We start from the raw sequence: 18,144 nt of genomic DNA on the forward strand, positions 1-18,144 counted from the left end.
ACATCATCGTTTGTGGTGCTTTCCCCGTAAATCCTATTTGAAATTGGACATTGTGGTGGGATTAACAACAAGACTACCTTGAAAACGATATAAGATACATGTACAGTGGGGCAAAAAAGTATTTAGTCAGCCACCAATTGTGCAAGTTCTCCCACTTAAAAAGATGAGGCCTGTAATTTTCATCATAGGTACACTCCAACTATGACAGACAAAATGAGGGGGAAAGAAATGCTGAAAATCACATTGTAGGATTTTTTATGAATTTATTTGCAAAATATGGTGGAAAATAAGTATCTGGTCACCTACAAACAAGCAACATTTCTGGCTCTCACAGATCTGTAACTTCCTCTTTAAGAGGCTCCTCTGTCCTCCACTCGTTACCTGTATTAATGGTACCTGTTTGAACTTGTTATCCGTATAAAAGACACCTATCCACAACCTCAAACAGTCACACTCCAAACTCCACTATGGCCAAGACCAAAGAGCTGTCAAAGGACACCAGAAACTAAATTGTAGACCTGCACCAGGCTGGGAAGACTGAATCTGCAATAGGTAAGCAGCTTGGTTTGAAGAAATCAACTGTGGGAGCAATTATTAGGAAATGGAAGACATACAAGACCACTGATAATCTCCCTTGATCTGGGGCTCCACGCAAGATCTCACCCCGTGGGGTCAAAATGATCACCAGAACGCTGAGCAAAAATCTCAGAACCACACGGGGGGACCTAGTGAATGACCTGCAGAGAGCTGGAACCAAAGTAACAAAGCCTACCATCAGTAACACACTACGCCGCCAGGGACTCAAATTCTGCAGTGCCAGATGTGTCCCCCTGCTTAAACCAGTACATGTCCAGGCCGGTCTTAAGTTTGCTAGAGAGCATTTGGATGATCCAGAAGAAGATTGGGAGAATGTCATATGGTCAGATTAAACCAAAATATAACTTTTTGGTAAAAACTCAACTCGTCGTGTTTGGAGGACAAAGAATGCCGAGTTGCATCCAAAGAACACCATACCTACTGTGAAGCATGGGGGTGGAAACATGCTTTGGGGCTGTTTTTCTGCAAAGGGACCAGGACGACTGATCCGTGTAAAGGAAAGAATGAATGGGGCCATGTATCGTGAGATTTTGAGTGAAAACCTCCTTCCATCAGCAAGGGCATTGAAGATGAAACGTGGCTGGGTCTTTCAGCATGACAATGATCCCAAACACACCTCCCGGGCAACGAAGGAGTGGCTTCGTAAGAAGCATTTCAAGGTCCTGGAGTGGCCTAGCCAGTCTCCAGATCTCAACCCCATAGAAAATCTTTGGAGGGAGTTGAAAGTCCGTGTTGCCCAGCAACAGCCCTAAAACATCACTGCTCTAGAGGAGATCTGCATGGAGGAATGGGCCAAAATACCAGCAACAGTGTGTGAAAACCTTGTAAAGACCTACAGAAAACATATGACCTCTGTCATTGCCAACAAAGGGTATATAACAAAGTATTGAGATAAACTTTTGTTATTGACCAAATACTTATTTTCCACCATAGTTTGCAAATAAATTCATAAAAATCCTACAATGTGATTTTCTGGATTTTTTTCTCTCTCACTTTATCTGTCATAGTTGAAGTGTACCTATGATGAAAATTACAGGCCCCTTTTAAGTGGGAGAACTTGCACAATTGGTGGCTGACTAAATACTTTTTTGCCCCACTGTATGTTTGAGGAATTTTAATTATGAGATTTCTGTTCTTTTGAATATGGCGCCCTGCACTTTCACTGGTTGTCATATCGCGGGATTGCAGCCAGTTATATGAGAGATATCATGAAGGGTGGTGAATTAATCAGTGAGTGAGTGAGTGGGGCTGTGAGTAGAGGACAGGGAATGAGACTCACGCTGATATCTGCTAGAGGCGGGATGACGGGCAGTTGCACCATGTAGCGCCAGATGTGAGCCGTCTGGTCCCCAGACGCTGAGGAAACACGAACACACACAAACATGAATAAACACAGATGGACTGAGAAGTGTCACTTCAGCAAACACACCACCACACACACACACAGGCAGTCATCGATCACATCTCGTAGTTCTAACGATGTGCCAACTCACAGCTACCATAGCAAACAAACACAGAGAGAACAGAGATTATGAATGGGACGATGAAACACGTCAAAATGGAGGGAAAGGTAAGTGAACACTCTCTGATGAGAGGGATGTTTCAACACATCTGTACTGAGGTGACGGCACAGTCTAACAATAGTTAAACAACAAGCACAGTTGAACAACAGCTGAACTAACTACAACAGTCATTGATGAATCTACAACACAGGTTAACACCTGCATGTGGTGTTTTCGTGGAATTACCATACGTTAGCATACCTGTCAGGGCCATCTGTTCCGTAGGGTGAAACTTGATGGAGTTGACAGATCCGGCATGGCCAGCATATCTAAGCAGACATTTTCCTGTCTCTATACTCCACAGAGCAGCAGAGTGGTCTGTGGGGAATATTGAAAAAAAAAAAAGTATTTATCCAAAACTTAGTGGCAAAACATTTCCCAGCAAGTTTATATCTAAAAACACCTCCTAGTACTTCATCAGCACATTTCCAGACCCCAGTCATTAGACAATGATGTCCACCTCTTCATATGTTAACATGTAGCCTAAATGTGTAAGCGTTTCTCTTGTTATTTTTGAAGTTTATCCTTTCAAATGTATACATTTCGATTTCAGGTCCACCTTAGAGGTGGCATATCTGACCTGCTGATGCGGTCCCAAGAACCACAGGTGAGTTCCGTGTCACCGCCAGGTCCCAGATGCCATCCCGGTGGCCGACATACTCTCTCAGGATCTGACACACAGCTCTGGACGTGGTGGCTTTGAAACTCGACACTATCTACAGAGAGGAGACACCACAATGTTCTCACTCACCAACCACACATTGGTGCTGGATGAGGCGAATTTCCCCCTTACTACGTAAAGCGCTTTGAGTACCTCACCTGGTAAAAAGGCTCTGTAAAAGTCCAATCCATTACTGACACAACGGCTCACTACTACCCTGTGAACAGTAACTGTGCCTTATTCATTATTATTTTGGGGCGGCAGGTAGTAGTTATTAGAGCGTTGGGCCAGTAACCGAAAGGTTGCTGGGTCGAATCCCCGAGCTGGCAAGGTAAAAATCTGTTGTTTTGCCCCTGAACAAGGCAGTTCACTGTTCCCCGGTACGCCATCATTGTAAAAAATAATTTGTTCTTAACTGACTTGCCTAGTTAAATAAAAGGTTACATTCAGACTCAAAAGCACCATTATTGAACAACCAGTACACAAGAAGAATGTAGCATATGGTCAAAAGCAGAGAAAGATCATTGGAAATAGTGTTTGGGTTACAAATAGTGAGTTTGACATAAACATAAAAGTACAACACTTAACTGTGGAGTTAAATATTGAAACAAGGAAAAGCTTTCAGTCAATACAGATCTGTTCAGTCGTTCAATAAACATTTGCGGGAAAGGAAGTATTCATCTGAACCACAACTTAGTTACAAAAGGGCTTTTGATAGCAGTAAATCATTACACAAGCTCTAATGATCTGAAACAGCTAGAATGTTTACATAGAAGCTTACTCTTACTTCCTCATAATCAACAATGAATGAGCACCAGTGTGTAGCACAGTGTGTAATCAAACATACCTTGCTCGTGGAGGCTTTGTACGTGGTCATCAGTTTCTGAGAGAGCTGGCTGGTACTATGACTGGCTGTGTGCGCACACGAAGATGAATACATGGTTCGATTGTTAGAGAAACAGGTTGGATTTCATTTTCAGAGAGGAAGGAATAAACATCCGTAGACTATAAAAAAAACAAAATAAAAAAACAATCTATTCGTCACAATCTTGGCTTTACTGCTGTGTCAACCCACGTAGTAATACTGTGATGTGATTCAGACTATATGCAAAGATAACAAAACTGTACCTTGTTCATTTGAATGGTTTAACACTAGGGTAGCACTTACATTTACTACAAGAAAAGCCAGTGAAAAGAAACTAGCAAATCAATTCATCAATTAACAATATCTAAGCCTGTACCAAACGCAATACAACTTTATTATTCCTCAAGCAAAGACTAAATACTATACTTCAGGTTAACTGTACCTTTCGCTTTTAGAGCTCCTTTGCTCAGCTCTCCTCCATCGATGGTTTGTCCTTCGGATACTAGGCGCTCGTTGAGTGTATCAATTTCCCGGCGCACTGCAGAATTAGCGCACACACACGGTTATCGGACAACAGAGATGACAGACAGCCACTACAAAACCACAAGGAAGTCAATCAGCTTCCTCAAGATCAGTATTTCACCCCCACAAACATAAAACAAACCGGTGGAAGAGCAGTAGACGACTGTGGCAGCCAATCAGTCCCCGAGCTGGCAAGGTAAAACTATGTTGTTCTGCCCCTGAACAAGGCAGTTTAACTCAATGTTCCCCGGTAGGCCGTCATTGTAAAAAGTAATTTGTTCTTAACTGACTTGCCTAGTTAAATAAAGGTTACATTCAGACTCAAAAGCACCATTATTGAACAACCAGTACACAAGAAGAATGTAGCATATGGTCAAAAGCAGAGAAAGATCATTGGAAATAGTTTTTGGGTTACAAATAGTGAGTTTGACATAAACATAAAGGGGGCAGGCGTTCCTTCCTACAATACCCCCATAACATTATCCATTGATCAGTTACTATCTTTATGTAAATAGGCAAATCAATAATCATCCATTTTGTGCATTACATTAAATACACATGACACGCCCTCTTGTTCTCACTTACATTCTAAGTTTTCGATGTAGAGATTCTCAAACTCCCGCTCTATCTGGCCAAACAGGTCTAGTAGATTGCTCCGCAAGGACAGGGGCAATTTGGAGTCCTGCAAACAAACAAGAACTGTTAACTTCAACGTCATAAAAGAAACAGCAGTTCCGTATCCATTGGACGGAAAAAGGGAAGCAGTTTCATTAAACAACTTCACATTCTGACAAGCGAATTAATATCTATCCAGACATGACAAGCCATTGTTTTCTGTAACTGATGCAAAATAGACAATTTTTGCACTGACTGTAACTATAGTAAGTAAATTCACTAACTAACACAGATGTCACGACCATAAAACCAAGTTACAGACAGTAGTCCATCACAAGAACACAGCCATAAATGTCTCATTACAAAACGATATTGAACTACCTTTTGTTCTGACTTACCAGTATCTCCATTCTCTACAACTAACAGTTCCCAGTGAACAGTTTGCATGTACACAGATTAAAACTATGCAAAGAAAAGTAGGCCAAAATGAACAGTCATACGGTTTTGAAAGCTACTGAAACTGCTGCTATCCATATATTTGAAGTCGGAAGTTTACATACACTTAGGTTGGAGTCATTAAAACTCGTTTTTCAAACACTCCACAACTTTCTTGGGAACAAACTATAGTTTTGGCAAGTTGGTTAGGACATCTACGTTGTACGTAATTCACTGAGGTTCGCTAGCCAGCTATTTGTCGTCCTTAACGTAGGAGACTCTGCTAGCTAGCCAACAGCTAACAGCTAGCCAACAACAACCCGGTCGCATTCCGCTTCGCTCCACAGTTAGTATCACATTTTCATTTCATTTCATTACAGTACAACGGTTTGATTTGTTTGATCGTAGCTAGCTACATAGCCGTCTTTGTTTCAAAGATAATTGTGTAGTCTAGAGCGATTTCCTAGGTTAGCTAGCCAGCTATTGTCGTTCTTTTAACGCAACGTAACGTAAACAACACTGCTAGCTAGCCAGCTAGCCCCGATTAGCAGCACTGTAGAAACTATTACACTCAACGGAACGACTTGATTAGTGTAGTGTCAACAACGCAGCCACTACCAGCTAGCCTACTTTAGCAGTACTGTATCATTTTAATCATTTTAGTCAATAAGACTCTTGCTACGTAAGCAACTTTCTGAACATTCGAGACGTGTAGTCCACTTGTCATTCAATCTCCTTGCATTAGCGTAGCCTTTTCTGTAGCCTGTCAACTATGTGTCTGTCTATCCCTGTTCTCTCCTCTCTGCACAGACCATACAAACGCTCCACCCCGCGTGGCCCCACCCTAATCTGGTGGTCCCAGCGCGTACGACCCACGTGGAGTTCCAGGTCTCCGGTAGCCTCTGGAACTGCCGATCTGCGGCCAACAAGGCAGAGTTCATCTCAGCCTATGCCTCCCTCCAGTCCCTTGACTTCTTGGCACTGACGGAAACATGGATCACCACAGATAACACTGCTACTCCTACTGCTCTCTCCTCGTCCGCCCACGTGTTCTCGCACACCCCGAGAGCTTCTGGTCAGCGGGGTGGTGGCACCGGGATCCTCATCTCTCCCAAGTGGTCTTTCTCTCTTTCTCCCCTTACCCATCTGTCTATCGCCTCCTTTGAATTCCATGCTGTCACAGTTACCAGCCCTTTCAAGCTTAACATCCTTATCATTTATCGCCCTCCAGGTTCCCTCGGAGAGTTCATCAATGAGCTTGATGCCTTGATAAGCTCCTTTCCTGAGGACAGCTCACCTCTCACAGTTCTGGGCGACTTTAACCTCCCCACGTCTACCTTTGACTCATTCCTCTCTGCCTCCTTCTTTCCACTCCTCTCCTCTTACCTTCCCCCCCTACTCACAAGGCAGGCAATACGCTTGACCTCATCTTTACTAGATGCTGTTCTTCCACTAACCTCATTGCAACTCCCCTCCAAGTCTCCGACCACTACCTTGTATCCTTTTCCCTCTCGCTCTCATCCAACACTTCCCACACTGCCCCTACTCGGATGGTATCGCGCCGTCCCAACCTTCGCTCTCTCTCCCCCGCTACTCTCTCCTCTTCCATCCTATCATCTCTTCCCTCTGCTCAAACTTTCTCCAACCTATCTCCTGATTCTGCCTCCTCAACCCTCCTCTCCTCCCTTACTGCATCCTTTGACTCCCTATGTCCCCTATCCTCCAGGCCGGCTCGGTCCTCCCCTCCCGCTCCGTGGCTCGACGACTCCTTGCGAGCTCACAGAACAGGGCTCCGGGCAGCCGAGCGGAAATGGAGGAAAACTCGCCTCCCTGCGGACCTGGCATCCTTTCACTCCCTCCTCTCTACATTTTCCTCCTCTGTCTCTGCTGCTAAAGCCACTTTCTACCATTCTAAATTCCAAGCATCTGCCTCTAACCCTAGGAAGCTCTTTGCCACCTTCTCCTCCCTCCTGAATCCCCCCTCCTCCCTCTCTGCAGATGACTTCGTCAACCATTTTGAAAAGAAGGTCGACGACATCCGATCCTCGTTTGCTAAGTCAAACGACACCGCTGGTTCTGCTCACACTGCCCTACCCTATGCTCTGACCTCTTTCTCCCCTCTCTCTCCAGATGAAATCTCGCGTCTTGTGACGGCCGGCCGCCCAACAACCTGCCCGCTTGACCCTATCCCCTCCTCTCTTCTCCAGACCATTTCCGGAGACCTTCTCCCTTACCTCACCTCGCTCATCAACTCATCCCTGACCGCTGGCTACGTCCCTCCCGTCTTCAAGAGAGCGAGAGTTGCACCCCTTCTGAAAAAACCTACACTCGATCCCTCCGATGTCAACAACTACAGACCAGTATCCCTTCTCTCTTTTCTCTCCAAAACTCTTGAGCGTGCCGTCCTTGGCCAGCTCTACCGCTATCTCTCTCAGAATTACCTTCTTGATCCAAATCAGTCAGGTTTCAAGACTAGTCATTCAACTGAGACTGCTCTTCTCTGTATCACGGAGGCGCTCCGCACTGCTAAAGCTAACTCTCTCTCCTCTGCTCTCATCCTTCTAGACCTATCGGCTGCCTTCGATACTGTGAACCATCAGATCCTCCTCTCCACCCTCTCCGAGTTGGGCATCTCCGGCGCGGCCCACGCTTGGATTGCGTCCTACCTGACAGGTCGCTCCTACCAGGTGGCGTGGCGAGAATCTGTCTCCTCACCACGCGCTCTCACCACTGGTGTCCCCCAGGGCTCTGTTCTAGGCCCTCTCTTATTCTCGCTATACACCAAGTCACTTGGCTCTGTCATAACCTCACATGGTCTCTCCTATCATTGCTATGCAGACGACACACAATTAATCTTCTCCTTTCCCCCTTCTGATGACCAGGTGGCGAATCGCATCTCTGCATGTCTGGCAGACATATCAGTGTGGATGACGGATCACCACCTCAAGCTGAACCTCAGCAAGACGGAGCTCCTCTTCCTCCCGGGGAAGGACTGCCCGTTCCATGATCTCGCCATCACGGTTGACAACTCCATTGTGTCCTCCTCCCAGAGCGCTAAGAACCTTGGCGTGATCCTGGACAACACCCTGACGTTCTCAACTAACATCAAGGCGGTGTCCCGTTCCTGTAGGTTCATGCTCTACAACATCCGCAGAGTACGACCCTGCCTCACACAGGAAGCGGCGCAGGTCCTAATCCAGGCACTTGTCATCTCCCGTCTTGATTACTGCAACTCGCTGTTGGCTGGGCTCCCTGCCTGTGCCATTAAACCCCTACAACTCATCCAGAACGCCGCAGCCCGTCTGGTGTTCAACCTTCCCAAGTTCTCTCACGTCACCCCGCTCCTCCGCTCTCTCCACTGGCTTCCAGTTGAAGCTCGCATCCGCTACAAGACCATGGTGCTTGCCTACGGAGCTGTGAGGGGAACGGCACCTCAGTACCTCCAGGCTCTGATCAGGCCCTACACCCAAACAAGGGCACTGCGTTCATCCACCTCTGGCCTGCTCGCCTCCCTACCACTGAGGAAGTACAGTTCCCGCTCAGCCCAGTCAAAACTGTTCGCTGCTCTGGCCCCCCAATGGTGGAACAAACTCCCTCACGACGCCAGGACAGCGGAGTCAATCACCACCTTCCGGAGACACCTGAAACCCCACCTCTTCAAGGAATACCTAGGATAGGGTAAGTAAGGGTAAGTAATCCTTCCCCCCCCCCCCCAAAAAAAAGATTTAGATGCAAGTGGCTGTTCCACTGGATGTCATAAGGTGTATGCACCAATTTGTAAGTCGCTCTGGATAAGAGCGTCTGCTAAATGACTTAAATGTAATGTAAATGTGCATGACACAAGTCATTTTTCCAACAATTGTTTACAGACATATTATTTCACTTATCATTTACGGAATCACAATTCCAGTGGGTCAGAAGTTTACATACACTACGTTGACTGTGCCTTGAAACAGCTTGGAAAATTCCAGAAAATTATGTCATGGCTTTAGAAACTTCTGATAGGCTAATTAACATAATTTGAGTCAATTGGAGGTGTACCTGTGGATGTATTTCAAGGCCTACCTTCAAACTCAGTGCCTCTTTGCTTAACATCATGGGAAAATCAAAAGAAATCAGCCCAAAACAATTGTAGACCTCCACAAGTCTGGTTCATCCTTGGGAGCAATTTCCAAACATCTGAAGGTACCACGTTCATCTGTACAAACAATAGTACGCAAGTATAAACACCATGGGACCATGCAGCCGTCATACCGTTCAGGAAGGAGACGCATTCTGTCTCCTAGAGATGAACGTACTTTGGTGCGAAAAGTGCAAATCAAATCCCAGAACAACAGTAAAGGACCTTGTGAAGATGCTGGAGGAAAAAGATACAAAAGTATCTATATCCACAGTAAAATGAGTCCTATATCGACATAACCTGAAAGGCCACTCAGCAAGGAAGAAGCCACTGCTCCAAAACCGCCATAAGAAGCTAGACTACGGTTTGCAACTGCACATGGGGACAAAGATGGTACTTTTTGGAGAAATGTCCTCTGGTCTGATGAAGCAAAAATATAACTGTTTGGCCATAAAGACCATCGTTATGTTTGGAGGAAAAAGGGGGAGGCTTTCAAGCTGAAGAACACCCTCCCAACTGTGAAGCACGGGGATGACAGCATCATGTTGTGAGGGTGCTATGCTGCAGGGGGGGAACTGGTGCACTTCACAAAATGGATGGCATCACGAGGAAGAAAATTATGTGGATATATTGAAGCAACATCTCGAGACATCAGTCAGGAAGTTAAAGCTTGGTCGCAAATGGGTCTTCCAAATGGACAATGACCCCAAGCATACTTCCAAAGTTGTGGCAAAATGGCTTAAGTACAACAAAGTCAAGGTATTGGAGTGGCCATCACAAAGCAGTGACCTCAATCTGATAGAAAAGTTGTGGGCAGAACTGAAAAAGCGTGTGCGAGCAAGGAGGCCTACAAACCTGAATCAGTTACACCAGCTTCTGACCCACTGGGAATGTGATGAAAGAAATAAAAGCTGAAAGAAATAATTCTCTCTACTATTATTCTGACATTTCACATTCTTAAAATAAAATGGTGATACTAACTGACCTAAGACAGGGAATTTTTACTCTGATTTGGCTAAGGTCTATGTAAACTTCCGACTTCAACTGTAGCTTAGTCACTAAACTGTAATATGACATGAGGAAACCAAATAGCCTATATCTCAGTTCTTTAAATTGGCACACACCCAACATGTTCAAGACCACGAGAGTGAGTGAGAATGAGGTTAACCACTCTCTCGCCATTCAGTCAATGGCACATGTAAACACCCTATGTATACATTTTTTTAAAGGCAATTTGCAGCAAACAGCCAGCCCCTTGAGTCTTTCAAAGCTGCTCAATCATGTGCATAAAGATCTCCTTGGTTAGCGAGTGAAAGGATATGAGGGCCTAACCACTAGTGTAGTAGTAGATTCTGCCAAGATGGCACCGACGGAGAGGGCAGCCTCTCTTTCTAGTTCTTAGAAAACTTTGCAGTATTTTGTTTTTCATGTATTATTTCTTACACTGTTAGCCCAGAAGATGTTATGTGCTATTACATACAGCCGGGAAGAACTATTAGATATCAGAGTGGCGGTAACTCAGCACTATGCCGCTCTGACACTGCTTGTCCAAATATTCCTTTACTTAGATTTGTGTTTATTGGATATATGTTGTGAAATTGTGATATATTACTTGTTAGATATTGCTGCACTGTCGGAACTAGAAGCACAAGCATTTACATCTGCTAAACACGTGTATGTGACCCAAATATTTTGATTTGATTTGATACAGTGGCTGGCGGATGGATACGGTCAACAATGAGCCAACGGTACTGGAGATGGAGAGCCTTGATGAAAAGAATACTCATACCTGCACAAGCGGACGGTATTAAAACTTGATGAGACAACAGCAGCTTGTGGTACTGTTACTGTATGCTCAGAGCAAATAGAATGGATAGACAGGCCAATGACAGGCTAGGGACTGTCTAGAGAACTGATGCCAGTCACCTGAAAACAACGTCCCCCCAGTATACTTAGGTCTAGGTTATGCTTATTCGGCATGACAACTGACACTTGAGGCTAGCCTACACCATTTATTAACAACGCCCAAAACATTGAGAGGACAAATTCTAACGTAATTTCTGTACTGTACTGCTGTCAACTTCCTTTTTATTGGTATAATGATAAGATGGTCTTGATCAAACAGTATGCCTAGGATTTATTATCTCACTGACTGAGGTAGCAAACACTGTGTTTGCATCAGAGATGGTGCCTGACTGTCTGTCTCATCAAAAAGCTCATAGTCTTGCTGTTAGAGACAAATCAACTGTATTTGAATTCCAAATAGACCTTACATGTGAGACACTATCTGATTGATTGTGGAGGTATGGTTAATCACTAACTTATTTGACTTAAAAATTAAGCCAGGAATTGTAAATAGAGATAGGCTAATTCACTTATTTAATGTATTGAGTCAATAATTTAACATTCATGTATTTTCAGCAACTCTGGCACTAAAGTAGACAATGTCTTTATCCTCTTCTCTGAAGGAGGATTTTTAATAGGCTACTACCATGGCTAACAGCACACACATTTGATTAACTAGCCTACACACACACACTGTGTACACACTTGACTAACTACACACGTTTCCGTTTCAAAATAAAAAAACTAGGCTAAATATCCACCTCGGTCCCCAAGAGACCACGAGAAACATGATGTACAGTACCAGTCAAAAGTTTGGACACATACTCATTCAAGGGATTTTCTTTATTTTTACTATTTTCTAAGCAGTCATCGAAGCAAAGTGTGGCTACTTTGAAGAATCTCAAATATCAAATATATTTTATTTGTTTCACACTTTTTTGGTTACTACATGATTCCATATGTGTTATTTCATAGTGTTGTCTTCACTATTATTCTACAATGTAGAAAATAGTAAAAATAAAGAAAAACCCTGGAATGAGTAGGTGTGTTCAAACTTTTGACTGGTACTGTATGTCTACACTTTCTCTGAGAAAGTACATCTTACTTAAACCATGTTGCAACACCAGGTAGAAAGCAAGTCGCAAAAACCGTCAGATTACTGTCCTCTCTCCCTGGTAATATTACAGAAACAAACCTCCCACCAACAACAGGTTGACAATTTACATGCTAATCAACATACAATGATTGCCTATTTTTTATTTTTTACTGTAATGGTTTCAATTTCAGTAGTACATCACTACATCTTAACAACTAACATTATAAGCAGATACAAGCCAACTGCTTTTTAAAACGTTCATATGTTTTAGAGAAAGAGAGATAGAGCATGCGTGTGTGCACATGTACGTTTGTGTATTAAGGTACCGTGTCTACTGTGTGTGTTTACTTTGTGTGTGTTTACTGCGGTAGTCAGCTCACTCACCTGTCCGTCCAGCATATCTCTCTGCATGCCTGTCACTGTGCGCTGCTCCTGGTCAGTGCTGTTGCTGCGCCGAATGGACAGGCTGTGGGACTTGCGCTTCTGCTTGGTGTGACGGGCGGCGGCACTGCTTCCACTCTCTACAGGCATCCCTCCTCTGTGACGTCCTCCGGTTCACTTCCTACCTGAGGCTGAGCAAACACAACCCATGGTTCAACCCTGGCTGTCAGGTTTCACATTACTGCTCTCTGCTGGCGCCTGGAGAATGGCTGTCCTAAATGGAACCCTATTCCCTATATAGTGCACTACTTTCAACCATAGGCCCCAATATAGCGCACTACTTTTGACCAGAGTCCTACAGGCCCTGGTCAAAAGTAGTGCACTATAAAGGGAATAGGGTGCCATTTGAGACAAAGCCAGAGGCTTTGTTGTTCTGGTCATAGCACTGCTGTTTAATAGACTTCCCTTGTAGTGTAGCTACAGGATAGTAAACATTCACTCTATCTAGGCAAGTTATCAGGACAATGAGAATGAGTCAATTGTCCATATACTAGAGTAGTAGACATTCAATATAATCATGCAAAAGATGTGAGCATTTCAAAAGCCAAAGAAAGCAAGACTACTACCAAATGGCATTTTATTCCCTAGTATAAAATGCCCTACTTTAGTACAAAACCCTGTGCTCTTGTCAAAAGTAGTGCACTATATAGATATGGAATAGGGTGATATTATGGACACAACCTGGGACATGGAAATAAGGATGCATACCATTAGTGAGAAGCAGCATGACAAGTACATCGTTGCATCCTAAACTGGCAGGTAATGAAGGTGATCACAATGATGTGGGTGGCCAGTAGCCTAGTCTCCACAGTTGATGGAGAAAGCCCTCAAAGACACCACTGGCTGGACAGACAGATGGAAAAACAAGATGTCAATAACCGGGCAAAAGAGTGATCTGGAGAGCAATTTGCTTATAAATCTGACACTTGGATTCGAAAGAGACAAGACAGCAATGAGAACACAACAAATGCGAAACAACGTATTGATAGAGATGATGCTGCATCGGAAGTAGGGGTTGTTTTATTTTGAGTTGCTTTACTATTAGCTATTAGCAATGTGAATTAGTTAGCTATGAGAGAACCAGTCAATTAGCTACCAATGGCATGTAACTAGCTTGTTAGTACACGCCAACTAGCAGGCTAATAATGTTAGCATGCAACCTGTTATAGTCATGCAGACAGGCCTTCAAGCAGTAGCTATGGTTAGCAAGGCTGCCTTATATATCAAGGCCATTACTACCGGTACCTAACTAACGTTAATTGGAGTACATACTCAGACGAAGAACGCAGCTAGCTAGCCTCAATTTCTAACTACGCTACTAACGTTAGCGAGCTAGCTAACTAACTGGCTCTGAGAAGTATTTTTTTTTTCAACACAGTAGTACCTTAACTAAGCTACTTACTTTATAAAAGGTAACTACGCAAGTGTCTTTTGAAGGTCGTAGAAAAATAAAGGGAGAGATCACGTATATTTCCAGAAAATTGGCTCTCGGTTTATGATACGAGTCGGCTCATGAATCAAGCGTCATGGGACACAAGCAACGCGAGGCTTTGGTGGACGAGAAAGGCAACCAAGGAATTGTCAAAAAGTTACTTATTTGATTTGACAGTCGTAGAGATATCTCAGATAGTTAGGGGACACAGACAAAGATCTAATCTATTGTGAGTAGCTAAAACGTTGCAAATTAATACGTTTGACTGTTTTAACTGATGTAGCTTTCATAAAAAATTAGTAGGAGATGCTGCAAGTGCTGCTATGTCATGTGATAAGGCATACGTTTCCCATCACTAGCCAATACGATTTCCGTTTCTGTAAGAACCAATGATCAACTCAAACGTCAGCGATAAGCAAATTTACAAGGAGGCTTACCAATGTGTGTACTGATAATCGTCGGAAACAGAATGTAAGTAAAACATAATTTCTAGTGCTGAAACTGCATTTATAAGGAGTTGTGCTTTCTTATCAGCGATTGTGTAGACCGTATTCTACGTGGATAGGTCCTTGTCCAAGGTTTAATTCCACTTGAAAGCGGGAGGTGGTTCGATGGCGTGTTGGCGACCCCATCCTATCTGATTGGTCTTCGTTTTTGGTCTGGCGATGGTGCGCGGCTTGTGGGCGGTGCTTCGGGTGGTGTCCAGCGAGGGACGGGCTTTGTTAAAGCCAAATATACCTGTTTCTGGAAGACTAGGCATTCCAAGAAATCCTATATTTCACTCCACGTCTGTCTCTTTGAGGAATATATCAAGGTAGGTATTGGCTTTTTACTTACATGTATGCATTTGTTTACTATTTTGCTATTGTCTGCAGCAGCAAACGCATCGTTTCTCGTGTCTGTGTATTGTGCTTCCGTTAAACGTTACATGCGCCTGTTCTATTAATAACCTACATAGGCATGTATTTAGAGCCTTCTTGCCTCATATTACTGTACTTGAATTCAACTATATCTTCAAATAGTCTCCTGTCTAAATATAATGTCATATGCACCAATAACCAAGTCATTCCAATGTAGGTCGGGAAACCTGTAACCTATATGCGCCCATCCGCTAATCAAATTGTTGTTCTGCTCAGCAGTGAGGTGAGAAAGCTGCGAGGGTCTGCAGTCGGGATGCCTGAAATTAATACAGATAACCTGGACGAGAAGCAGGTCCAGCTGCTGGCAGAGATGTGTATCCTTATTGATGAGAATGACCAGAAGACTGGAGCAGACAGCAAAAAGAACTGCCACCTCAACTCTAATATTGACAAAGGTAGAGTGACAGCCCTATGGTTATGTGTCATTTCTGATTATTGCTGATATATACCCCCACGTGTATCTCAAGTTGGTCAACATTGTTGCAACTCACATTGACATGGAGTAATTGCCCTAATTTCTGTACTCTCTGTCACCATGGGGACGCGTGGCAAATTGGCCCAAAACGCAATGATCAAGAGCCAGTCCGCCCTTCTCAAAGCTCTATATGACTATAATAATAATAATGCTGTGTAACTTAAGTGTTATGCCTTGTATGTGAGTTCAATCATTCGCCTTGATCTCAGTCAGTGAAATTCATAATACTTCATTGCACATTGTTTAACTCTAATTTTAAAGTGGAGTCAGATATGAAATGTAGATGATTTAACCCACTATAACATTTGCTCTATATACTACACATATGAAAGCTGTGTTGCAAAGCCATGCAGCTCACGGTCATGTTGAACAGTAACTAATCAGATCCTTTCTTCTGCTCCAGGCTTATTGCATCGTGCATTCAGCGTCTTCCTGTTCAACAGTGAAGACAAGCTGCTCTTACAGCAGAGATCTGATGCTAAGATCACTTTTCCAGGTCAGTAAACCTCCCGCTGACTCTTAATCACTGATGTAACTTTTGTGTGCACCCATACCTATGGTTATCAGATCAGTAGTGGAATAATGACTTGTTTCCCTCCCTGTTTTCTGTTCAGGGTGTTATACCAACACATGCTGCAGTCACCCCTTACACACATCCAGTGAGCTGGAGGAGCTAGAGGCCATCGGGGTGAGGAGAGCTGCATCAAGACGACTGGAAGCAGAGCTGGGAATTCCCATGGATCAGGTACAGCTTTCATAGGTTATTCCCAGGTTATTACAATGTACTCACCATTTCATCATGTAATTTCTTAGTAAATATCTAGTAAGTTGTGCACAGTAAATTAAAGTGCAACTGGCATTATTTTATGAAGTGTATATAGTATTGAGACGGTGTTTGAGAGCTTTGAGATATGTATGATGTTGTAAGATAGCCACTGTATGTTTGATAATAGTTGCCCTTTCTTCTGATCATGTCCAATGGTTCACCCTCAGGTTCCACCAGAGGAGATGACCTATTTGACCCGTATCCACTACAAGGCCCAGTCAGACGGTGTGTGGGGGGAACATGAGATCGACTACATCCTCTTCATGCAGAAAGACATAGAGGTGAACCCAGACCCCAACGAGATCAAGACCCACTGTTATGTCACCAAAGAGGAGCTGAAAGAGATGCTGAAGAAGGCCAAGAACAACGAGTTACTGATCACGCCCTGGTTCAGCCTCATCGCAGAGACCTTCCTGTTCCAGTGGTGGGACAACCTGCAGAACCTCAAACAGTTCATGGATCATGACAAAATACACAGGATGTGATTCTGCGTGGGATGTGAATCTTTGGTTACCTCCCAAAATAGCACTTTATTCCCTAGGGGCCCTGGTAAAAAGCAGTACACTACATAGGGAATAAGGTACCATTTGGGATGCAGACAATGTTTGCGTGGGGTTTACATGGAAAGCTGCTATGAGGGATGTAGGGTACTTTAGTCTTACTAGAGTTTGAGAGTTGATACTTTTTTTTAGATTTCTGTAAATTGAATAGAAAGAATGTGGTAGGAATGAAAATCATATGGAATTGACTCTTGTTTAAAAAAGGAATGATTATGAGGCTGTATTGAGATATGATTTTTGTATAGCTTGTTCTGTATAGCATTTGTTTTATGTAGTAGCTATATAAGTGCCTGACTGTCACTGAGGCTAAGGTTGTTATGAACGTTGTTTTTAGCGATCTGGCACTGTTTCCCATTTCCCATTGTATAGTAATGTAAATGTATTAATATGAATAAGCAGAATTTTTGTTGCGTTTGACTTCAATAAAATATCTAATTAGGAAATCAAATAATTTTACAAGTAATAGAATTGTCCAGTAAATATGTTCTTAAATAGAGCCAGATACCCCTGACAATGCACTTCACAGCATTGAACAGTAGGTGGCAGTAAACACCCACCTTAGTTTCAAAGGCTCATTTGGTGTGGGGGGGTTTCAGGAATGTGTTAAACTGCTGTGCCTCAACCTTTTCATGTTTGGTGTTAATTCAACGATGTAAAAATGCCTCCATGCATATGTTCACTACTTTAACATTCAACAATGACAACATTTTAAATGTGATTTTTTTTTTTTTGTGCTCCAGGGTGAGAGTCCTTTTTTGAGATGCTTTCTTGCATCTGCTATTTTGAATGCCCTGAAAAAAAAAATTGCTTAGCCAAAATCAGGTCACAGGCGGGGTAGTAGGCCCAGATAAATTGAGAGAGGCCTGTTACATACACAGTAGGCAATGACTGTCATAGCCATTGGTCAGTCAGATTGCTGTGCAGCCTTCAGCCTACCTTCTTTCCCCAACTTTATTAGGTAAGAGGGATTCCTGAACGGTTATTAAATCCAACAGTGCGTTCATCAATTTCCATCAGTGTTCATTACTTTGTAAAGGAAACATACGTAACTGATGTTTTGCAGTGACTGAACAGAAATGTCCTTTGTGCACTTCAGTTCAATTCTTTGTGCAAAATACTATTGTACACCCAAATACCATACCAATTAACATTTGTTATGATTTTTTACAACA

The 18,144-nt window shown here is 43.3% G+C and overlaps 2 protein-coding genes across 5 annotated transcripts in view; one reads left to right on the plus strand and one right to left on the minus strand.

Annotated features, from left to right (window-relative positions):
- The window catches only part of LOC118361584 (WD repeat-containing protein 37-like), a 34,962-nt gene extending 20,192 nt beyond the window's left edge, over nucleotides 1-14,770 (minus strand). The window contains exons 1-9 of one of the 3 annotated variants that reach the window (XM_035741624.2): nucleotides 14,629-14,770; nucleotides 13,468-13,602; nucleotides 12,703-12,890; nucleotides 4,793-4,889; nucleotides 4,128-4,223; nucleotides 3,668-3,732; nucleotides 2,740-2,875; nucleotides 2,361-2,477; nucleotides 1,877-1,953 (exon numbers count right to left, since the gene is read on the minus strand). In XM_035741624.2, the coding sequence (XP_035597517.1) occupies nucleotides 1,877-1,953; nucleotides 2,361-2,477; nucleotides 2,740-2,875; nucleotides 3,668-3,732; nucleotides 4,128-4,223; nucleotides 4,793-4,889; nucleotides 12,703-12,849 (735 nt within the window). In that variant the 5' untranslated portion in view covers nucleotides 12,850-12,890; nucleotides 13,468-13,602; nucleotides 14,629-14,770. Of the gene's footprint in view, nucleotides 1-1,876; nucleotides 1,954-2,360; nucleotides 2,478-2,739; nucleotides 2,876-3,667; nucleotides 3,733-4,127; nucleotides 4,224-4,792; nucleotides 4,890-12,702; nucleotides 12,891-13,467; nucleotides 13,603-14,161; nucleotides 14,372-14,628 lie in introns of those variants that run through there. The other 2 variants (XM_035741623.2, XM_035741625.2) reach the window with 2 other exon arrangements.
- A 44-nt stretch (nucleotides 14,771-14,814) lies between these two features.
- On the plus strand, nucleotides 14,815-17,985 carry idi1 (isopentenyl-diphosphate delta isomerase 1). 2 transcript variants are annotated; one of them, XM_035741627.2, is made up of 5 exons: nucleotides 14,815-15,005; nucleotides 15,328-15,506; nucleotides 15,990-16,082; nucleotides 16,201-16,331; nucleotides 16,580-17,985. In XM_035741627.2, exons 1-5 carry the CDS (start codon nucleotides 14,857-14,859, stop codon nucleotides 16,895-16,897), a joined length of 870 nt encoding a protein of 289 aa, XP_035597520.1. In that variant the 5' UTR covers nucleotides 14,815-14,856; the 3' UTR covers nucleotides 16,898-17,985. The 2 variants fall into 2 exon arrangements, with proteins under 2 accessions (XP_035597520.1, XP_035597521.1); XM_035741628.2 differs by having other exon boundaries at nucleotides 14,818-15,005; nucleotides 15,331-15,506.
- Nucleotides 17,986-18,144: the final 159 nt, after the last annotated feature.

The sequence above is a fragment of the Oncorhynchus keta genome, chromosome 28, assembly GCF_023373465.1.
Source record: "Oncorhynchus keta strain PuntledgeMale-10-30-2019 chromosome 28, Oket_V2, whole genome shotgun sequence".
NCBI lineage: Eukaryota > Metazoa > Chordata > Actinopteri > Salmoniformes > Salmonidae > Oncorhynchus > Oncorhynchus keta.